This window comes from Condylostylus longicornis, unplaced genomic scaffold (genome assembly GCF_029603195.1).
Source record: "Condylostylus longicornis isolate FDR11 unplaced genomic scaffold, ASM2960319v2 ptg000048l, whole genome shotgun sequence".
NCBI classification, from domain to species: Eukaryota; Metazoa; Arthropoda; class Insecta; order Diptera; family Dolichopodidae; genus Condylostylus; species Condylostylus longicornis.
This window is the reverse complement of record NW_026578017.1, coordinates 1,503,088-1,528,570: the sequence shown is the minus strand read 5'-3', so window position 1 is coordinate 1,528,570 and position 25,483 is coordinate 1,503,088. Positions and strand designations below refer to the sequence as shown.

Here is a 25,483-nt window from a genome sequence, read left to right as displayed (position 1 = left end):
AGATTCAAGAGATTTGTCATTCATGTTTATAATTGTAGGTCACATATATCTTTTTAGTTTTTTTTTTTAATTTTTTAACATTCGAGTAACTGCCACTGTAAATAACTCGTAAAGCTAATTCCAAATATTCGGAAAAATAATAAAATTAGGTTCATGCGATTTGGCAGTCACATGCCCAATTATAGGTCAGAGTCAACCTCGAAATTTTTATGAAATAGCTTGATAGGTTCCTGTAGTAACAATTAAACTGCAAAAGCTTATTTTAAATATTCGACAACATAATAAAGTTAGATTCATAACACTTGGTGTCGCTGGTCAAATTATAGGTCAGATATAAACGTGAAGTTTTTCTGGAATGTTATGACAGGCTCAAATAAGAGCCATACAATCAAGAAAAGTAATTCTAAATATTTGACATAAATAAAACTTACATAAATGTAAGTTAAACTTAAATATAACATTAACTTAAATGTACGCATAATTCATAAAAATTACGATTATTTTTGTTTTTCATTACCAAAGGGTAAATCATAAAACAAAGATGCCAAACTCATAAAAAATAACAGTGTTTAATTCGTGTAAAACTTACATATGTTCGTGTTTTATAGGGTTAATAGTTAATATATATAGGGTTTTATAGTTAATTAGTTAACTTTTAAGATAGCTTTTACCGTAATAAAAATTTATTGTTCTTACTTTCATCATTTACTATGCAAAGATCGAATAGAGTTATTTGCCGAAAAGTAAAAATATTACACGTATTGTACAGTATGAATGAAAAAGTTGTCCTAATAAAACATTGTATAAGAAATACGATATATTATGATTCGTCTATTGAAAACAAAACATTTTTGTTTGATGAAAATTAAGTATCGTACTGCATTACATATACTGCACCCTATGGAATCGGATAGATATGTAACCGTTTTAAAAGAACGGTTAATACTTGTCAAAAAATAAATTGAAGTTTTGGTTCAGATATTAAGATTTCTAAAATATTTTACAAAATTTGCGGTGAAAAGTATTCCATTTCAATAAAATATTAACAATAATGCATAGCGTATTGTGATTTTCTCTTTCGCTTCTAAAATAAAAGTTGTACAGAATAGTATGAAGAAAAATAAGCGAATAATCCGAATAAATTGATAATTAAACGATATTGAAAGTTGATTTTGAGGTAAAAGCTTAAGTAATTGAATTCTTTTGATTAGAAATATATTATTAAAAAACCATTTCCAAAATCAGTTAAAACAATTTTAAAATCGAACAGGTTTGATCTCATCATTATAATTATTTCAATAACACTTAATTGAAATTTCTGGTGGTATCTTGAAATTATAAGGATAAATAAATTTTCTTTTCCTAAGTTTTGCTGTTGTCACAGATTACACTAAAAATGATTCCTTAATGCTTTTTCTTTGTTTACTTTATTATGACTTAGACCGTAATAAAGTAAACAAAGAAACGTAGAATCGAGACGTAATTCCCGGAAAGTAGCACTTTTCCCTTGAAAAAATGAAAATATTATCAAAACCAATCTATTAGCTATTTAAATTACTTTCATTAATATATCAAGATAATAAAATATCAAATTATTACATTTTATTTAGAAATACGAGTACATTTAGAAAGAGAAGAAGAAATTGAAATTATGGTTAACGTAATAGCTGAATTTCACGTTTAACTAATTGAGTTAAGACAAAAGATTACACTTTTCGAAGGAACGGTATTTTACCGCTAGCTTTTATAGGAATTCGGAGGAGATGGACAGAAATTTCTTTCTACAGAAATAAGTTTTTGGTAAAGTTTTCATATTTGTACATAAAATTTCAGGTTTTGATCTATAAGGGTGGAAATTTTGTAAACAGACATAATGGACGAACAAACGCAGAGACGGAGGACGGGGGAACGAAAAAGGAAGAAATATGACTTTTATTATTCTAATTTTTTTATTTTTGGAAAAATTCTTAAAGGATTTTTTGCATTGGCAGACAAGAAGAAGCGATCAAAAAAAGAAACGAAATCAAAATTTAAATATTTCTCGAATTTTTGTAAACTTTTGTACAAAATGTGTATGTTCATATACATTTATACATATACATACATATACATACATATCTAAAAGTTTATTTCTTAATGAACGAATTGAAAAAAAAATATGTCGATTTTCATATATTAAGTAGATCTGATATTCCTTATACAAACTTCACAAACTTTAATTAAGAATTAAAATATAAGAAAAATAAATATTTGGTAGAATAATTTAAAAGTGAAACAAGTTTATATAGAGTTGAATAGCTAGCATAAATAATTTTGAAATATTTGTTAGTATTGGTAAAATTTAAAATCTTTCAATAACACAAAAGTTTTATAAAGTGTGAATAAGCAGGAATTCAAATAAATTCGGATAAAAGAAATTGTTTGTACAATAGCACTTCTCAACTAAAAGATTGAAAATACTTTTATAAATAGCAACCTACTTTTATTACTAAATCCGACTAAATTTTAAATACGTTAAAATGTAACTACAACTTTATATCTGACAAAAAAATAACAAAATTAGTCACATTTCTGCCTTCAAATTGAACACATTCTGTAGGAAATATATTTGTAGCTGATTTGTGACATACAAAATTTAGCTAGATTTTTAATTGATCTTGCGAAATTTTGTTGACAAACGAAACATTTCAAAAATTACATTGTTGTAATAGGTAAAATTTGTGACAAATTGGTCAGTTTATGTAGCTATCTTTTTCGGTATTGTAATATAATCTGGAAGATAATGCTTGAGTGAAGTGACATAGTCTTGACTGAAGTAAATAATTGCGAAGACAATAAAATTTTTTGTTGAATCGGCAATAATACATGGCTGTGAGTAACGAAAACGATTTGTATTTTTTATCAGCATAAGATAAAACAAATAGCAACTAATGTGAAGAATGCAGTGCAATAAAATAAGGCAGTGCAATAAATATTATTTTTTCGCACTATCCCGATTTCTACCAGTTCTTATCACTAGGAGTATGTGAGACTATGTCAGATGTAGTAATATTTTTTTTCGAGTGTATTATGAAAAAAATTAAAAAAATGCAATATAATTCACTCAATTAAGACTGTCATGCGTATAAAAGATCATAGAAAACTTTGTGCTATAAAGAACATAATAAATTATGTAAAAATTTTAACAGCACTTTTGCAAAATTGCATATTATTTAAAATAACCTCTTTAAGTTGGACAAAGGGACGGGCCTGTCCCTTTGTAAATCAACGCAATATTTATTTAATATTTAGCATACCATAGACAACTCGTTCCAGTAGTTACAAGCTCCGTACCAATGTTAATAAAAAATTGCATTATTAGAACTTTGATGGCTATAAAGTTTATAGGGAGGGTGGTAGGTAGAAATTTTCTTGTGTAGAAATTTTCTTTTTTAGAAATAAATTTTCATATAAAGATCTATTTAAATATAAACTTTTAGTTTTCTATATCTAAAAAGTTATAGAAATTTTGTAAAGAGACGCACGAACGGACGGACATTGTCAAACTAATAAGCACTTTTTTCAAACTAATTACAGCACTTGCATAGTTGCGGGCTTAATAATTCATGTATTATTTGCTCATATGTTCAGAAATATTGACCCTATCTATGAAAAAGATATTTTCCCAGAAATAAAGACCCTATGTACATATGTCCAGAAATATTGACGCTATAATTTAGAAAAGGATTCTCATTTATTGACCTCGTGTTCTACTATTTTTGGGGCTACCAATATATTCAATTTCTACTAATATTCTATTAATACCTCTTATGAAATAAACAAAATCTCATTATACCAAAAAGTTTGTATAATGTAATGACTGAAATCGTACTATGAAATTAGTACGAACATAGAAAAAAAATTTCCAAGTTTTGAGACTGTATACGGGACTAATATGTCTTGTATACCTAAATCATTTAAAAAGCTGCATAATTATAGCAATTACTAAATTGTTACGACAATGATTTTGGCCTTAAACTGTCTCACATTGTGTGGTTCAATATTATGTAAAGATAAAATATGAAGTTTTATAAAGTTTTTTTGTACTCGATTTCTATTGACTATGACTAAAATATTTATAAAACTCTCTTGTTATTAAGACTCGAAATTATTCAGTAATAATTAACATGTTCCAATTTGCTTTCAATTATCGAATTGCAAAATTTGGAATTTACGTTATTATTTCAAATTAAAATTATGAAAAAACAAAAAAAAAATACTTTTTTACTATTCTTTACTTTCTTGTATTTTAACTTTAAAGGAAATTTGTAATTCCTTATTTAACAACCACATTCTATATAATTCTTCTTTAAATAAATTGAAACTAAAAATAAGTGAAAACCACAAAAGCTTTTAGTTCTATTAAAATTCGATTAATTTTTAATAATATTTTTGTTTATTTAGTGGCGTTTACACGTTCGATTTTAGGTATTAATTTTTTGAAGTGAAATTTCAAATAATTTAAACCTCATTTAAATAAAAGTTTAAATAATAGGTTTGTAAAATATTTAAAAAACAATTTATTTATTAGCTTTATTAAAATTACCTTATAAACTAAAATATATCAAATTACACTATTTGCATACATTTCGGACAAGAAAGAAATTTCAGAAACGTTAACATAATATCCAAATTAGACTTAATAAGTAAATTAAGATTTTTTGATAGTGTGGCACTTAGCATTAGGTTTTTGCTTTTATAAAAATTTCAAATAGCTTAAAACTTCAAAAATATAAGCCGCTGAAAATTCAAATTTAATTTTTTCCGAGATTCCTTTTTTTGCCGAAGTAGATTGAGATGGGTTGAGGTTTCCATCTTTTTTGATGACGAATTCTACATGATCTGTCAATTTTTGATTAGTGTAAAGTATAAGCCCTAGGTAATTAGAAGTTTTTACTACTGTAACGCCGTTGTCATTATAAACAAACACAACAATTGTAATATTCGAAAACCATCTATTCGAAAATCATGACATTGATATTTTCGAAAACCATAATATTGGTTTTTTAAAGCATGAATAGATATACTTATAGTTTATTAATATTTTTTCCTCACTTTTATGTTTTGGAAAAATGCTGATAAATCTACATGTATTTGATATTTTTATGAAGTCTTTTGTTCATGGATATCGATCTTAGTAACCTTGAAAAATCGCAGTTAATGTAATTAAGTATTTGTACTTTAAGTAATTAGCTTAAATTTTTTTTTGTTTCATTGAAAATTGCAAAACTATTTCAGTAAGTTATAATAAGGCGTTATGCCAACAATTTGCTTAACGAATACATTTCATTTTAGATTTAATCTAAAGATTTAATTATACTTTTGCCTTGAAAATGAGTAATTCTTAGTCATTTTATAGCTTCGGAAAATTTAAAATATTGTTATTTATTCACTGAACCGTGACAATATGAATTAGAATATAAATGCAAAGTATTTTTACATTGATGTTATGTACATAAATCAATACAGAGTAATGTTAATTAAAATTATTTACTTTATTAATTTTTAAAGAAATATTTTATTATATAAACGAAATACTTAAAATTTTTGAGCAAGTTTTTAAAGATAGCTTTTAATTTTTTGTTCCCTGATGTGTTCCCTTATTTCATTGGCAAGTGCTAAAACGAAAGTTTTTAGGAAGAAAATGAATTGTATGATAATGTAGTAAAAATAGTTGAGATAAAATAAACGAAACTGATTGATTATTTCTTTACATATGCGCAAAAAATTCCAGTTCTGGAAACCTGATATATTCCAAAAGTTGGTCAGTCCGTGACAAAGTCAAAATAAATTCACATAAAAATCTGTTTAGCCGAACTTGAGGTGCACGCCTGCACACACAGACACATTCCTACCATGGAGAAGCGAGTTTTCATCTCGATATGAAAAATTGTGCTGCCACCATTGTTGTATACCCACATGTAGAGTAGATAGAATTTTTGGTTAAGTGTTGTATGCGTTTATTTCTGTAATGTTAGAGCAGTTACAAATTTACCTATTTATGAAATTTAAACATTCACAATTTATGAGACATTTTATAATGCCACAAATGTTCATAATGAAGTTATTCATATGTGCATTATTATGGGCAGAAATCTAAATATTATTTATACCTATTGTATTCACAAAAAAACAATCACAATATCTTTGCTCTTGCACAAAATGTACATATGTATGTATGTGTAAGCATGTACATATTTGCTAAGTGTCAATATAATAACTCATCATGGGATTTCATAAAATTCATTATAGCCTCCAATTGAATTTCACTAACTTGAACATTGGCATTCCTATATTAAGACATAAATTAAAAAATATTTTTAGGTACATTGGTACAATTTCCATGCTTTAATCCCCCGATTTTTATCCATCCGCATTGCATACAATATGGGAGGTATTCTAATCGAACTAAATTTCACAAGTAGAATTAAACGAAAACATTCCATGTAAAAAATTATTCTAGCAACATCATATCTACCGTGAAGCATTCCCATATTGCCAGATTTATTTGATTTTCCAGATTTTTTTTTCCAAAAATGTTAGATATTTTGAACTTTGCCACAATTTTTACATATAACTTCGTCCTCCGAAATCATCAATTCCGCCGAGTAGTCAAATATTCGGTACGAAAATTAGTGCACAAATATACTAATTTAAATACACTCTAAAGTCTTACCTGTTTCTCATTTTACATATCTGTAAAAGATATTATTACATTCTGGCTATATAGCTGGTATACACTGTTGTTGATATTAAAAGCATATTTTACTTAAAAATACAGATTTTTCTTCTGTTGATCATTTTTGGTCCTACGGGTATGTTCGTAAAGGTGGTCCATCTAGGGAGAGCCGACCTTTCAGGAGAAGGTACTTGTACAACCGACATTCCTGCGTTTTAAAGTGAGATCGCTAGTTTTTGGTTTAGCCTTTCAGATATCGGCACCGAAACTCTCAGAACATCGACGTTAGATTACGCTAGTTATTCGCTCCTACGAAGCAACCCAGTCTCCACCACTCAGATGTAATTTAAGACGTAGTTTTTGGTAGGAATTATTTGAACTTTTTAATATTTTTATCTGCAACGTTTTTTTTATATATTTTGTATCTAGTTTATCTTGTTACTTTTTAGTTTATCTTGTTATACCCGTACGAACATATGTTCGAAGGGTATACTAAATTTGCCTTACCGTTTGTAACGTTAAGAAATAATAATCTGCGATATAGACTCAAGTGTATGTTTTTGATCAGCGTCGAATTCTGGGTTGTCTGTTCGTCCACAAAAAGTTCACAAAATTTTCACAAATGATTCAGTCTAGTGAGTACCAACACCCTATTTAAATTGGACATGATTGGGGTACTGGCCATACAACTTCAAAATTTATTTGGCTATATCTTAGAAACTATAAAAGCTATAGTATTGAAATTTCACACAAACGAATATATTAATAGGGCAGATGTGTTAATAAAATTCGTTAAAATTGCTTGGCTCTTTCTGGTAGCTGCCATACAACTTCAATAGAAGTTTGGTACACACAGTATTTCGAAAAACACAATATTAAAATTTTGCATAAATAAATATGGTAATACGGGAACTTAAAGTTATAGTCTGTCTCATAGTTATTTATAACATATTTATTCGCACTTTAACATATTTATTAGTTATTTATAACAAATTCGTACGTGCCAACTTTATTTTTTCTCGTTTATTTTATAATTTTGATTGCTTGAATATAAAGCTACTAAACACTATTTCAAATGCATTGCATTTTTCCATGAATCGAATTTTTATACCCTGCACTTCATGAAGGTTATATGTAACTACTTGAAAGAGTCATCTGCGGTATGGACATGTATATATATTCTTGCTCAGCGTAAAATTCTCTGTTGACTTAGACATGTCCGTCCACCCGTCCGATCGCACAATAACTCAAAAACGAATAATGCAATTGACACCAAACTTTCACAGGTAGTTTGTTACTGGACTAATTCGGACAACGGGTTCAGGTAGCTGCCATGCAATTCAAAGAGTTTATTTTAAATATTTCAAAAACTAATAAAATTTTGTATACATTTGTCCAATTATATTCTACACATGCTCTACAAATTTTAATGGCACCAGTTCGGGTGGCTGCCGTACAACTCCAAAAGCAAATTTTTTATATATTCGGCAAAATAATAAAGTCAGATTCATCAAACTTGGCAGTCATGTGTCCAATTATAAGTCAGATATATTTCTGAAGTTTTAGTGGAATTGCTTGACAGATTTGGGTACCTGCCACACAACTCCAAAAGCTAATTTTAAATATTTGGAAAAATAATAAATCAAATTCATGAAACTTGGCAGTTGTGTGTCCAGTTATAGGTCCGACATATCCGTGAAGTTTCTATAGAATGGTTTCACAGGTTCGAGCAATTGCTATACAATAACGAAAAGTGCAGGGTATAATGCAGGATTTATACTGACTGGAACGTTTTTACTTGTTTATTTTCCTTCTGTTTTTCCTATGAATTACTATTTCTATATCCTTATAATTACTACGACATAACAAATTTAGAAAAAAGAAATAGATTTTTAAAGAAATAGATACGCAGTTTTTTACTCGTTTAAAAAGCTATTTATTTATCTGGCTATTGCGAAAAGAGCTATTATTTATATTTATTACAACATTCACATATGATCCCATTTTGATTATTTACGAAATTGCTGTGCGGTATGCTGTGCGGTATATCCCTTTTGGTTTTATTTTATCCATATAATTGAAATAATTATAGCCCGTTTGACTATAAGAAGCATTGAAATGTGCTTATATCATATATGTAAAGATAAAAATGATTTCTATTTTGAATAAAAATATTATGAGTTATGAAATATTTTATTTTTAATATGACCTTTGAATGGTTTATAACCACTTAAGATATACGTTTTTTTTTCAGTGTGTAAAGAAAAAAAATTATATTTATAAATAAAATATACGAAAATATATAGGAAAATAAAAACGAGAACTCAAGTTGATAATCAACATAACTATTGTTGAAAATTTCTATAAATTTACATTTTATAGAATAACTAAAAAAAATTAAGAAAGAAAACTGACGTGATCAGAACATAACCGACCGCATTTACATTTTCTGAATAACACTTCCCAGCTTTCAATTAGGTTGGATAAAGAGATCGTGAAATTCTATTTGCAAATTTGACGAAAATTAGTATGAGTTACATCTTGCAACATTGGTAAATATGATTCATAGTGAAAAGCTTTTTAATTATTGGTAAACTGAATTTAAATATTAAATTTATTGAAAGCCCTGTTGATTATAATATTTTTTATATTTAAAGTTCGATTATTGGAGTTAACGCCTTACTCTATAAATGAGAAAATATGTAAAATTGTCATTTACAAGTTGTTGAGATCAATTGACCATAAATTGCTGCTATAAATTTTCATGTAAATCATGTGAATTATATATTTTTGTGAAACTGAGTTATAGAAGGAAACTGACCGACAGATTTGAGAGTAAAAGCAATTGTGTTCGAAGTGATTTTTTCCATATGGTAATTTAAAATTTAAATCAGCAGTAATATCTTCTGTTTGCAAAGCGGTCGATAAAAATTAAGTTTTATATTTATACATTTACATTACTGTTGTTTAAGAATAATATCTTTTGTGTTTTGTGCTTTGATAACTATTTTATTTAAAATCCTCTAATAGAAAGGAAGAAATCGTTTAATTGTCGACCTAATTTTTCACTTATTTCTATTTCATATATTTGCTCTTTTTTCGAAGCATTATCAAATCTATATTTATAAGTTTTAAAAATAGAAAAAAAGGAGTTTGCTTTTTTTATTTGAATAACTAAATATTATTTGAAACAGTGAAAAAACGAGTATTACATGGGTGTAGCACAGAATACAACAAATTGTGTGTTACGTAAGTAAAAGTAATCCAAATAAAGTTAGGTCAAACCAATGGTTTGTATTGTAGTACTTTTCCCTTCAACAAGTGAAAATTCTGCTTTTAAATACAGTCGATGTATATCTATCACACTATTAAAATTATTATCATTCATATACAAAACTATTTCTAGGATTGCATATATTTAGGATGAACGATTAATGCAGTCTTTGAAATAAAGCAAAAATTAATATAAAGTTGGGTTAATATAATGCTCGATTTTAAGGGTTAATTGCGTGAGTTAACAAAAATAATTATATTTTTTTAAGTGTCACGGAATTTACCGTTAGCTTTTTGCGTTCATAGAAATTTGAAAAAGCTTGCGGTTTCGGAAATATAAGGTATCAAAAATTCAAATTTTTCAAATTTCAAGAGGCGATAACTTGAGAGGGGGTAGAGATGGAAAAAATTTCCTTCTAACGAAATGAACTATTTCTTAATGTCTAAAAGGCCCTAAAATTTCAGGCATCTACATGTAGGGGTCTAGAAGAAAAACGACATCAAAAATTTGGAAAAAAAGGACTTTAGATAACGGTAAATTTGAACGGCAATTTTGTTTTTCTAAAGTTTAACTATAGTATAATGCGCTAGGGGAAGCAAGCCACTGCCTTTCTGCGTTTGAAAAATTTTAAAAATGCTTATGGTTTCATTGCAACAAATAGTTAAAAAAGGCCATTTTTAGAGTTTTGGGGGGGTATAACATCTAGAGGGGGGAGATAGGTAAAAATTTTGTTCTACATAAATAAGTTTCTAGTAAAGATTTATATACGTATTAAATTTCGGTTTTCTATCTTCAAGGTTGTAGAAGTTTTGTAAACAAAAAAAGTGTCCACGGACGGACGGACAGAGTGAAACTAATAAGCACTTTTTTTCAAAAAATTTTTGGAAAAGTGCTAAAAAGTTCAACTAAGGGATAATAATAGAGATATAAAAATTAAAACGGATTCCAGATATGAGAAACGATTTCAAGCCAAGATGTTTTGGAGCGACAATCTCCAACCAATCAATATAGAATTTACCTTAGGTTAATTGAAACTTGAAACTTTTTTTTAAAAATAATTCATGTGTAAATGACACTTTGAAAAACAAGTTGCTGCTTATGAAGCTTTCAAGATTTTAAAAAATTTCGCGGAATTTCTGTTTATAAAATGAGATTAAAAAAGTATTTTTAATTGGTATTAGAATTTAATTTTACGTTTTAAGATTTAAAATAGTCTTGTTCTTGTTCAATAAAAGCAAATCATGTAAATACGAGTATAAAATAATAAATAAAATTTGTTTATTTTTCTATTTTTGTTCCAATTTTGGTTCTTTTTTTTATATCCTTTCCTGCTGTACTTAATAAGAAGGTAGTATAAAGTAAAAGCAGATAATGTAGTATAAAATCTTTATACATATGTGTCTATCGCTGTAGTTGTATCAATTCTCCTTGGCTGGTATACAAGTTGTGGAATGAAAAATAGAGTAATAAGGAGATAAATGAAAAAAAATGCGGAATGAAAAATAAAGTAATAAGGAGAAAAATTTTTATATGGTGAGAGCCGTTGAACAAGGAAGAATAATGATTGATGGATTCTACTGTGAAATAAAACTAATGACTTAGTAGTCATAAGAGAACAAGAATTTTTCTAAATGAACCTTTTTACCCGACCGTATTGTGTAAACAATAGGTAGGTTATGTGATGGCAACAAATTTTGCATATCGAGTTTTCAGTGGGAATGCACTTCTCCATAGTATGGAAGTGTAAGTAAACTATTTTTAGCAACCTGTCGGTCCGTCGGTCTGTCGGTCTGTGTGTGCACGCGTGTATCTCAAGTTCTGCTGAACCAATTTTGATGAAATTTTATATGTAAGTTTATTTCCACCATGGCACGGATTGATCAACTTTTGGGATATATCAGGCCTCGGGAATTGCACTTTTTAGCGGGCCTGTTTTACATTTTTGAACATTTTGAAGAAAGTATTCACCCGATTTACTTGAAATTTCATATATAAGCTTTGCTCGATCGCCCGCGAAAATTCCTATATTTTGGAAGAAATCAGGCATCGGCAACTAGGCGTTTACTACGGGTCAAATATACATTTTTGTGTATAAAAAGAGAAATAACCAACAGATTTCATTGAAATTTAATATATGAATTCCTCGTATCAAAACAATGAACATATAATTTTTTTGGAAAGATCAGGGCTCGAAAACTGATTTGCGGGCCGATTTTACATTTTTCACCATTTTGAAGAAAATATTCAACCAATTTACTTGAAATTACATATTTGAGCTTTGCTCGACCGTCCGCGAAAATTCCTAACTTTTGGAACAAATCAGGCATCAGCAACTGGACGTTTACCACGGGCCAAATATACATTTTTGTGTATATAAAGAGAAATAATCAACCGATTTCATTGAAATTTAATATTTGAATTCCTCGTATTAAAACAATGAACATATAAATTTTTTGGAAAGATCAGGCATCGGCAACTAGACGTTTACTACGGGCCAAGTATACATTTTTGTGAATATAAAGAGAAATAATCAACCGATTTCATTCAAATTTAATATATGAATTCCTCGTATCAAAACAATGAACATATAATTTTTTTGGAAACATCAGGGCTCGAAAACTGATTTGAGGGCCGATTTTACATTTTTCATCATATGTACGGAACGAATTGATGGGATTTCATGGAATTTGATATTTGAGTTCTGGACATTACCAAAACTAACTGGTGGGCATTTCAGGGAATTCGGATAGCACAAAACGAAACTGTACTAAGAGCCAAATTTACATTTTTCTAGGTATGTTAACTTACAAATGTCCTTAAAATTGGAAAGAAGTACTGTTCAGACATTTTTTTAATATTCTGTAAGACTTTCACGCAACTAGACAATACACAATGCGGTCGGTTATATGCTGACCACATCAGATTTTTTTTAAATATTTTTCTGGAGTTCATAAAAAAAAGAGAACAAAGAGATAGAGCTTATAATTACAATCACATATTTTTATAGTGTTTTTTATGTTCTGTAAATTCATTTCCACTATTTTAAGATAATTAGTAACAAAAGATAAACTGTTTAAGTGAAAAACTTTTCATAAAATACAAATTTTTTGAAAACACTTATTTATGAAAAAATTGTATATTTTGTTAATTTTTTTGGTTAAAAAAAATGGCTTTATATGTGTGTATGTAAGCACTGTACACTAGATTTACAAAATTAAATTTATTTTAATAAATTTTAACACAATAGAGTACTGCTTATAAAACTACTCTTTGCAGTTTTAAATACAGTATAGTTAGTGAACTATCTTCTAGCGCAGTTCACTTCTGTACAATATTCTATAATAATTTATTTATGATTTAAATTTTTTAATTTTTAACAGAAACAAAAGTGTGTACAAAAGTATACGTACATATATTAATTTGATTAATCCATGAGAATTCTGATTATTATTACTTATCTATAGAATATGGCAATAATTTTAATAAGTTAAAATATCCCTAACGCAAAGCATCTAGGCTCCTTGCTTTATTATCCCAATCAATGTAAATTGTAATGTTTTGTACAATCAATTTTGTCATGCTTTACAAATATATATGTGTGTATATTAGTGCATATTTATTCAAAAAAGAATAAATTTAACATTCCAGAACGCTGTATATATATTAAAATTTTCGTTTAATAACTAAATGGCTTATTAAATAATGTTCTTAAAAATAATCTTAGATATTTCGATTTCCATCCTTTTAAAATTCCAGCTTGTTTTTCCTGCGATATCTATTACTCTTTGACTCATCTCTTTCCTTTGACTTTAACTGCGATATAATACGCTATTGTTTCAATTTATTAAGCAATAACAATTATATCTATAGAATTGATTTGAGCTAAAACTCCTGACTTTTATTATTAACAAGTTTAGGACTTTCAATTTTTTTGCCGTCTATGTACGTATACGTAGGTACAAAATTCGTTTATAAAGCAATAAAAAGAAATAACTGGGGAATATGAAATGAATTGTAGCCCACAAAGGTCATATATTCAATGTTATTTGAAAATGTGTAGATAATTTTTATTCGTCAAGATGATGTGATGATGGTAATTTTAAAATATATAACATGAGTACATACCATACATATTCAAATATACGAAAATATATAAAAGTTTGCACAAAAAAATCAAATAATTATTTTTATTGACTATTAAAAATTTTGTTTTATAATTATACACAAAAAAAAAATACTTTTTAAGGCATAAAAAATTATTCTTTAAATTGCACTGATTTTTAATAATTAGCTAAGAATTCTGATGATAGGTATATAAAATAGAAAGTATTTAAAATTATCAAAGTAATTTGAATTTATGAAATGAATTAACAATACAGGAGGCATAAAGGCTTAAAAGTACAAAATCAGCTTGGAAGGTTTATTAGCCTATTTCATTTCATTTAAAATTTTAATAATGGTTGTGTTGTAGAGTGCTTGTTGTTTTCTTTGCTATCGTAAATTTAATTGTGAATTAGAATTATATGTTAAAATATCTTGCGGAACTCATTCTAAGTCTGAACGAATTCTGAAGCAAGCTAAACGTTCTCAGGAATTAATTAAATAAACTTCTTATGAAATTTAATATTTGAGTTCTGGTTGTTAATGATTTAAATTTGGAACCTTAAAAGCAAATATACAACTTTTACAGGTCTAAAAACAATTTTCTATGTTTCGTAGAATTTGAAATAAACCGAGACCGAGCAAGCTAGACGCGTGTCCTTAAATTAAATTTTTTATTTTTTTATTTTTATGAAAACAAAAAAATGTAATGTTGGTACTTATTGCCGATGCGTATCCAAATTATACCCAGTTAGTTTCTTTTTCTTCCCTTACTAATATGCTTATTCAGGGGTTAATCTCATATGCGTTGAGGTTGTTTTTAAGAATATTAATTATTTTGGTTGAATATGCTTATTATTTTTAGTAATAATGAATAAAACTTAATATATATAAGTTACTATGTTGTTTATATTATAAATATGCATGTATAAATAAGTTTTCTTTATTAATATATTAAAAATATAATTTATCAATACTAGGATATACTTATTTTTATTATTATGGAAACAATATTAAGGACCGATTTTTTTTGAACGTCAAATATTTAAATAATGTGTGGAAAAAGGAGATTTGAAAATATTAGTTAATTTGCTTCCCAAAAACAGTTTTCAACACCCCTTACGATTGTCATACCAATTTGGAAATTATTCTTGATTTACTCTCTGAGCATGCTTCTATGATTTGGCACTATTTGAAAACTATTTTGAAAGAACGCTTTTATTAGATTATTTAAAAGATTATACAAGATTATTTCTCAAAAAGTAGTCTTCTCAAATAAAAATCATATGTATTTATTTTATATACAATTAAAATAACTTATTTTCCATTTTTATTATTTTAGGTTAGAAGAAAAGTAACAACCCCACAACAACCAAATTTAGTTGAACATAGAACCCATTGTACAAGTGAACCACGTTTAAATGAAACGGAAACCCCACCACAAAGAAGAAAATTATCACAAAGAAAGCCAATAAGCCATCATCCAGGTGAATGGAATTGTATTTCAAATTATTTTTTTTTTTAGAAGATTTTGTTTCAAATGATATAATAATATCCAAGGATATTTTAAAATTTTTATACATTAGAAACAAAGAAAATATGATGTAGTGTTTTTTTTGAGGTTTTTTAGATATACTCGTAAGATAAATCAAATAGATTTTCAAAATATTTTTCTTCAAGTGGATGTTTTTATTCAGCGTCGAACTCTGAGTCGATTTAGCTTTGTCTGTCTATCCGTTCGTCCGTCCCAACGATAACTCAAAAACTAATTGAGATAAATTCACCAAATTTTCACAAATGATTTATTAAAGTAAATGCCAGAACCCTATTCAAATTGGGTATGCTCGGGGTGCTGGTTCGGGTAGCTGCCATACAAATTCCAATATTTATTTGACTATATCTTAAAAACTATAAAAGTTGTGGTATTGAAATTTCGCACAAGTAAATATTAGTAGGGCCAATGCGTTTGATAAAAGTTGTTGAAATTACTTGGGTCCTTCTGGTAGCTGCCATACAACTTCAAAAGTTATTTGACTATATCTCAGAAACTGTAAAAGCTGTTCTATTGAAATTCCACACAAGCAAATATATTAGTAGGACTAATGTGTTTGATAAAAGTCGTTGAAATTTCTTGGCTCCTTCTCGTAACTGACATACAACTTCAAAAATTATTTGGCTATATCTTAAAAACTATAAAAGCTGTGGTTTTGAAAAATCACCCAAGCCAATATATAAGTAGGGTCCATGTGTTTGATAAAAGTTGGTGAAATTGATTGGGTCCTTTTGGTAGCTGCTATACAATTTCCAAAAGTTATTTAGCTATATCTGAAAAATTATAAAAGCTGCCATACAACTAAATAGTGGTTAAGCCATATCTTAGAAAATATTGAAAACACAGTATCGAAATTTTGCATAAATTAATATAGTAATACGGCAACTTAAAATCATAGTCCGTCCCATACTCAGCTATGGCATACTTATTCGCACATAGGATAACGAATTCGTATGGATATCACAGAGTTGATACGGTCAATTCTATTTTTTCTCGTTTAATTTTAATTTATTTTGTGTTTTTACTTATTATAATTTTTTTAGGTGTACAAGTAAGTTTGTATTTTTTTGTGTTATTGTATATTTTCCAGTTTTCGTTTGACAATTTTGTTTTTTTTTTATTGGAGTTTTGGAAAAGCTTCCTTTAATTAGTTCAAAAAGTTCCCGTCTACTTATATTCAAAATTCTGAGAAGGAAATGTTTTGGCACCTGCGAAAGAATGTTTTGGCACCTTTTCAATATTTTTTATACTACAGATCTCTAATTTTGGAACCATAATATTCTACCATAAAGTCATTGAATATTACTTTTTCTAGCAAAATTTTGCTTGAATTTCTTTTAATCGTAGGTACATGTTAATTACATACATATTTGTTTTTATATTAAAACATTGTAGGCGAAAAACTTTGAATAAATTTAATTTAATTTATTATCTTTATTAAATTTTTATTAACCAATCTTGGCTATAAAACGTTTATCGTTATTAATTAAAATTAAAGTAAATAAAATTAAAATATTTTTTATTTTTCATAATAAAAAGGACCAAACTGAATACCACACGAGGTTTATATAGAGACCATAAATTTTATTATATTTTAATACTTTAATTTTAGTTTTCTGTAAAATTATGTTTATGTATCTTATATTTTTGTCATGGTGATTAAGTAATTAAATCAGTTTTCGAAAATTTTTTTTGTATAACTATAGGTAATAAATTCACAGGTAATATAGCAAAATGACTTCGGCTAACTCAAAACGGTCACACATAAGATTCAAAATACATAAATACATAATACGTTCATAAAGTATTCAGAACTATTTAATTTTCTACGATATCTCATATTGTAGGAACGTTATCTTTCGGGTAAAATATGTAAATTAAAGGTTTTGCTCTGTGACGTGTCTTATGCTTGAGCTTTTGTTCTGATTTAATTTTTCTTTTAAAACTAATTTGTTGTTCTAAAGTTCTAACTTAGCTTCTGTGGCAGGAAAACAATCTCAAATATAATTAGTTAGATTTAAAATTTACTCAAAACATTGCTAACAAATATTTGACAAATCTATTAATTTTTTGGCCTTTTGAGTATACAAATAATATAATGTATTATAGTATATACATCAAAGATATTTAAAAAACTATAATTAAATTATTTTTGTCCTTAAGAACTATTTTTAACAAAAAATATTACAATTTCTTATTTATTGCATTAGATTTTAATTAAAAATAAAATTTAACATTTAAAAGAAATAAGAAACAATTTAATTTTTACAAATTTTCTGTGTTTGTGTGCGTTTAATATGTTATACGAAAATTTTGCAATAAAATTTTAGTTTACGTCATTAATTTAAATTTGGGCCAACTTTATCGTTATTTAAAAATTTTGGCAGCATAAAAAAACGGAACCTTTAATTTACATAAAATATTTTTTGTAGCCAATATTATGCGACTAACAACGTACTAATAATAAAATGCATACGAAATAATTAATTTCATTGTATATGCATAATAAAGAAAAATGTTTTACATTACGCACTAACTGTACATATAAACCGGACTATTTACCTTGTGAAAGTACAATGAACTCAAAATAATCGCCTACTTTAAAAAAGAAATTAGATCGAAAATAGAGCATTTTTATCATAATTTATATCTAACGCTTTGGTTTTTGGCACTGAAGCATAGAAGAACCTTATTTTTTTTTTAAAGAAAACTAAAACATTTCAGATATGTATGTATAAATATCTTCTGATTCAACATGTATTTTGATTTTGTTCTAGAAGATTTTCTCTCCAACGCTTATATGCAATGTGAACAATATAAGCAATTGTGAATGTTTTGTGGAAACATAAAAAAAAATCCGTCAGCACATAACCAACCGAAATGTATAGTTCCTAATTTATTGTGTACAGAAGATTATGAAAATGTATTTTGAACACTTCCTTCCAATTATAAGGCAGTTAGTAAGCTTTCAGTAAACATACCTAGAAAAGTGTAAATTTGACTCTTAGTTGAATTTCGCTTTACGCTGTTTGAATCCCCTGAAAAGTTTACCAGTTAGTTTCGGTAACAACCAGAACTCAAATGTTAAATTTCAAGAAATCCATTAAGCCGTTTCGTAGATATGGTAAAAAATGTAAAATTGGACCCTAATTTGGTTTCCTACTCTTGATGTTTTAAAAAAATAAATAGATTCATTATTTTAACATTGTTTAATAATGTAAAATTGGCCCGAAAAAGGGCAAGAGTTCAGATATATCCCAAAAGTTGATAAATCCATGCCATTGGCAAAATAAACTTACATATAAAATTTAATCAAAATCGGTTCAGCCGAAATTGAGATACACGCGTGTACACACAGACCGAAAGACCAATATCTCTCTAAAAGAAATTTTTTTACGCCTATGCACTATGGAAATCGAAAACTTGACATCAATAATTTGGTGCCATCACATAACCTACTTTATTGTAACTGTGTACAACGCGGTTGGTAAAAATAATACACACGAGAACAAATAGAGTTGAACATGTCAACTCTGCAAAGTACTATTGAAGTTATATGGCAGCTAGCACAAGGAGTCTAGAAATTTCAATAATTTTTATCGCAACAGCTCTAATAATGCACTTGCTTTCGCGAAATTTTTATATTCTTGCTCCAATCATTTCTAAGACAATGGCAAATAACTTTTGGGCCTGTTGCCCCAAAATGAATATAGGTGACATTTCACCGTACTTTATTTTTCAAATTTCAGTACTGTAGACAGAATAGCAAAACTAGTCCAACTGATTAATAATTAGCTTTTCTCTATCGTGTTTTTGTTTCTACATTCCGTGAAGGAAGGCATGGAAGCGCTGTCGAACATATTTGCCTTTTTTCTAACACCTTTTCCACAATATTTGTTATTCTGTGTACTTGTTCAAAGGATCAAACTACCATTTTTCAAAGAGTTTTGAAATCATTGTTAACGAAATCGATTTATATAATTTGCCTCATTCAAGGATTTACTCGGGATTCCCATCATAATAACTTCAGCTACTTTTCAATCACTAGGAAAATACCTTAGGTTCATTGCTGTATTTATTACTTTTTTAAAAAATGTCAATGCCTTTCCCAGAAAATCCTTTAATATCTCAGCAGTAATGACGGCTTGTTCGATTTAAATAACTGAATTGCTTGGAAAATTATTAAGGTAACACTATAGTGTTTATCCCTATAGTTTTTTGCACATGATCCATCTTTTTTTTCAGGCGAAGATAAGCTTTATCGGTTTTTTAGTACTCGTCATAGCATTATTTGCATTATGCTATTGTCTATTTTTTTAGGATTTTGCATTGTCAGTTTCTTTAGATTTCATGCGTTTCTTAGGTCGTTTATCTATATAATTTTCTGCAATTTTAGAAACCACTTGTGAATATATAATATCACTCTTTACCTCGATTGAAGCAAAATCATTAACCGTTCTTCGTGCCCTTTCATGATTACCCAGGACTCGTTTAGACCGATTCCTTTACTTAGCCACTAAACAGCCTCGGTGGCTATCAGGGTGTGCCACATTGCAGTTTGCACACCTGGCTTAAAAATTATCTGTCGTATGATTACTCATTTAACTCATTAAGCACCTCTTTGGAATTTTTTTTTTAATATTATTTAGGATATGTACACATTTAAATCCTCTACTTTGGATATGTTCAAACTTAAGCAAAAGGTTGCAGGTTAAGCAAAATAAAATATTGAAGTTGATGCTTAATTTACCATACTATTACCCAACAAGAGTTTTGCACATTAAAGCAGGTATAAATAAAATTGATAGGCAAATCGAAAATATTTATAGCTCGTTCGTTAAAAATATTGTTTTTTCTGACAACCTACTAATTAGGGATTTAAATCACTAATTATTTTTTAAGGCTTTTTAATATAATTTAAGAAACAGGTACTAACTCTAGCATAATTATAGAATTTAAGTTTTTTAAATAAAATTTTTTGTAGAAGGTTTTTTGAATACTCCGTTTTTCCTTACTGTAACATATTGTTGTAAATTCATAAAAAAAAAAATTAAAATAATATAGAATATTTCAGCTGTAAAGATAACATATGTCTATATCTCTGTATATACTTATATTTAATTATTGTATCATTTTGAAATATTTTTGGAGCAATAAATGAAATGAAATGAAATGAAATAAAGTCATAGTCTGTTCCATTGTCAGCTATGACATACATATATATTCGCACATAGGATAACAAATTCGTACGGATATCACAGAGTTGATACGGTCAACTCTATTTTTTCTCGTTTTTTTTTTCGAATCTGAGTGAAAATCTTTAAGTTACTTTTTTGAGATTAAAACGGTAGTACAAATTATATGTTTAATTAAATTAGATTTTTATTTTTATAAGTTTATAACATTACTTTTTTTATAAGATTAATTAATTTAAATTGTAATCTTTGTATGCTATAATATTACAAATCATTTGTGCAGATGATAAATGATTAAATTGTAAATTTAAAAAGGATTTTTTTTATCTTTAGCAAGTTAAACATAATAATTTCGCTAAAAACCTGTTATAAATATTTATTCCTTTACTATAGATTTATTAATTAGCTCAAATAACAGTTTTATATCCTGAAAATAGTATTTTAAAAGTGCATACCTAATTGAAAAAACATGATTTTATACTTTGAAAAAATTACATATTACCCTATTAACCTTGTTTAATGTTATCATTACCCTACACCTTCAACAATATAACCTTGTTTAGAACGAAAATCGTACGTGAGTGTATGGGTAATCAATAAAGAAATTTTATAACGTGTTGTAAAATAAAAATGTACCTATATGCTTTACAACAAAATTTTTGTACCAGTTTTTGTGCTAATACTCGTAAGTGTTAAAGAGGATAAAAATAAATTTTAAAATTTTCTTATTGCGTGACTTAGATGAGTATACATACCTCAGACATAAATTCGTATATATTAATAATGTTAAAAAATTAAAATAATAATTTGAGTAAAAATTCTAAAGTATAGTTATGGAAATATAAAATTCTTTTATACTTCGAACTAGAACACCTTTGAGTTAGAGAAAAAGTTTTTGTGATCCTCAGTTGTTTTGCCATTGCGTTTCATTAAAATATATTTCATTAAAATATTCAATTCAAGCAGAAAATTTTTCGGATTTATTTGTAAAAAGCAGTGAACTCAAAATACATACATATTGTGTATTAGAAAACGGAATTGTTATGATAATTTATTTTACTTCAAATTTGCATTTTCTTTCTCGAAAAAACTTTAATTTTGTTTGTTATTTTCAAATTCATATTGTTTAAATATGAATTACCAATCATTCTTTTAATAGATTCTTCATTGCTGCGAATTTGTTAAAAGATAATTACTCATTGGTTTTCATAATTGCTTGATGCTCTTTCACGCAACTGTTAATTAATACGGAATCAATTAATAATATTTTTGTTAAAAAAAAATTGTCACTTTAAGGATACTGCTTAAAATAATTTTCGCCACATTGAATAGATAATAATAAATAGATAATAATATATTTTAAATTTTTGAATACTTGCTCTTTTCTTCTGGCTGCAATAAGTAAAATTGTTTAAATAAAATTTTAATTTAAATTAGTTTATTATATTAGATTTACAAAATTAGTATGATCTGATTTACAAAATTAGAATTTTATAAAATAATAGATGTAAATATTTTACAACAAACAAGTACATATCTAGAAAATTATTATTCTTTATTGAATTCAAAGAATAGAAAAAAAAGCAAAAATTTGAATTTTTATACTAACAAAATTTTACATATTTTACAAATGTTTTTATTTAAAATTTTTAATATTCAATAACAATATAAAATATTTTTTTTTTTGTATACAACAAAAAAACATTAACCACCGAACTGAAAACATATACATTTATACAACAAAACAAAAAGTCAAAAGAGCACCATTGAGTAAGTCACCATCATATTATTATTGAATTACACTCATCCCTCGCTTTACGGAACTAATATGTCCCGGAAATGTCCGTAAAACGAAATTCTGTAAATCGAATCTTTTTATTTACATTACGTTACAACCACATAATTTTTTACCTAAGCTTATATAGGTACATATATTTCTTGTTAATTTGCAAAAAATATAGGATTTTATTATTATTACATTAGACAACAAGAATCAACAAGAAATTTTAATTGTTGGAAAAAAAGCAATCACATACACAAATTCTTTGCATTATTTTGCTCTGATTTCTGTTTCATATGTTATCTACATACATATATTTTATGTATCTGCACAATATTTGACATATTGTATATGTATGTGCAAAAATTTAAACAAAAAAATACCTAGAAAAAAGTTTTTTTTATAAAAATTGTGATTTTGTAGACTACTTTTACCTTTTTTTGCATTGTAAAAGTTTCCTGTAAATTGAATTTTTTTTCCGTAAAAAGAGACTGGTTTAATTTTTGAATTCCGTATAAGGAGCTTCCGTTAAGCGAGGGATGAGTGTATTTGCTAAAAAAAGTATTTTTATACTAACTTATACGCAAATTTTTTTTTTATTTTATATTCCTGTGTATATTTTATATTTTGTGTATGTATATGTATGTGTATTTAAATTTATATAAAAAATTATTATTAAAACATTAATGCACAAACGCACATTAAAACTACATAAGCACACTAAGAAATATTTAAAATGCACCCAATATATATAGAATAGTCATTTTCAATTTACATGTTTAAGTATTTAGTATTTATGAGTACATTCTACGAGAAAAAAATTATAATATTATGCAGTAAACAAACAAATTCAATGTGTCCGAAAGTAAAAGCTGTTGTTTTCTAACAAAGTTGTAAAACAAAACAAAAATTGAATTAATTTTTTTATTTCTGAATTTTCCCTTTTTTTACTTTCTTTTCATGTACTTCAGTACAAAGAAAATCAAATGCGTTTCTTGATGTTCCAACAATGAATATGCACCATTTACAGTTAAGTGATCCAGAAGATGATGATGTAGATAGGTTACGAACATTTAGTGCTTCCAAAGGAGGTAAGTGAAAATTGTAAAAGATTTTATTTTTAAAAAGTGAATGATGAAATAAATGTTAAAATTTTTTATGATTCGTTTTTTGTACATATTATGTACTGTATATGCGCTTTGTAATGCGTTCATGACCTATATAAACAGTATTACAAAAATCCATTTTTTTTTAAATTTTAATTTGGAATATTGTTTGTAGTTAATTATAATATTAAAGTTATCAAATTTTTAGATGCAAATGAGATAAATTTTTTTTTGTTTTATGGGATAACTTTGATGAAATGTATATTATATAAACATATTACGCACAGAACACAGAAAAGCGGGGTTTGTAACTTATATCCTTCAATTTAGTTTGCTTGTATGTATACTTTATATGTTGGACAGTTCTAACGAAACCCATTGTGAAGTCTACGACTATTAATTGGCTGATTTTATTTTTGATTTTATTAGAATTTACTTTGGAGAATTATAGAGATTACATGGTTCCAGATGGTATCTTAATACATTATGATGTTGTAGCTTTGTATATGAAGACTTTTTTATCTCTTCATAAGCAAAGACTTTTCACCAAAATGTCTTTAGAGAACGGTAACCAAAATTCTAAAATTTTTGAAAGCTTATATTTCTTTAACCAAAAAAAATGTTGGAGCAAACAAAAAGTCACACTAAAGGTTGGAAAGTAATTTCTAATGTTCCTACAGAAAAAAACAGGGTCCGTTAAACGATTTCCAAGATATAACGTAATTTTCGAAAAAAGTCTGTTATATCACTGATTGTCCTTATATTAAGTTTTTCGAAAAAAAGATCCTATATTTTTCCAAGCTGCGTATTTTGAACTTTAGTTGGCCTTGATATCTCCGTTCGTTAAATAACATTTATTTGGTTTTTGTGTTACAAAAATATTTATTTGACAAAATGAGCAGAGCAGTAGGTTTACTGGCAAAGAGGGATTATGAGAGAAAATATTATTTTATATTTTGTTTGAGAGGTCAAAAAGTTCAGTAAAATAATTAAACACCGCATAGAAACAATGTTACAGAAAAGCAAAAGAAAGCAACAGAAGTTAGGTTCAAATCTTTATTTGGTACATAACCATTATATTATATGTATATGTAAACATGTTTCCTTTCACTTTCAAAAAATGTTTGTGTGATATAATGGTGCACGTACATATGTACAATGTTCACATTTTTAAACATTTTTAAAACTTTAAGTTATTTTTGTGCTCACCGTTGAGGATGGGCTGATTCATTTGGTTAAAATATGAATAGGTTTACATTATGAGCATAAATGTACAATTTAATGAAGAAATGGTTACCAGCAATAGTCAATCAATTAGTAATAATTTGAAATTAGCAGGAACTTAAATACAAAGCTCTTGCCGTTCTGTATGTCGTGTGGTTTTACTCTAGCACCTGGATAATATGTTTGCTATGAATGTACTAAAGCTCTGCAAAAATACATTCTTATTGAAGTAAAATACTCGCAATGTGCAAGTTATATTCAATATAAGTGTAAAAACAAAACCAAAGCGGTGAAAGACATTAAAAACATCATTACTCGTAAAAACATAGCATTTTTATGCTACAAATTAGGGAAAAAACTTAATAATTAGCACTTTATTGTTGAAAATATAATATGCTATTTAATTGGTTATTTCTGGCAACATTTGTATAACATGTATAAGAAAAGCGTGTTCGATTTTTTAGACTTTTATTTTATGTATCCACTACGTGTAAAACGCATTTAGGAAAAGTGTACAATGTTAAGAGCTAGTT

At 27.1% G+C, this 25,483-nt stretch overlaps 1 protein-coding gene across 5 annotated transcripts in view; it reads left to right on the top strand.

Annotated features, from left to right (window-relative positions):
* The window catches only part of LOC129611082 (GTP-binding protein GEM), a 131,287-nt gene that overhangs the window by 69,819 nt on the left and 35,985 nt on the right, over positions 1–25,483 (top strand). For 3 of the 5 annotated variants that reach the window (XM_055524019.1, XM_055524016.1, XM_055524017.1), the window contains 3 exons: positions 15,436–15,580; positions 22,593–22,610; positions 23,592–23,711. In XM_055524019.1, the coding sequence (XP_055379994.1) occupies positions 15,436–15,580; positions 22,593–22,610; positions 23,592–23,711 (283 nt within the window). The remainder of the gene's footprint in view (positions 1–15,435; positions 15,581–22,592; positions 22,611–23,591; positions 23,712–25,483) is intronic. The other 2 variants (XM_055524020.1, XM_055524018.1) reach the window with 1 other exon arrangement.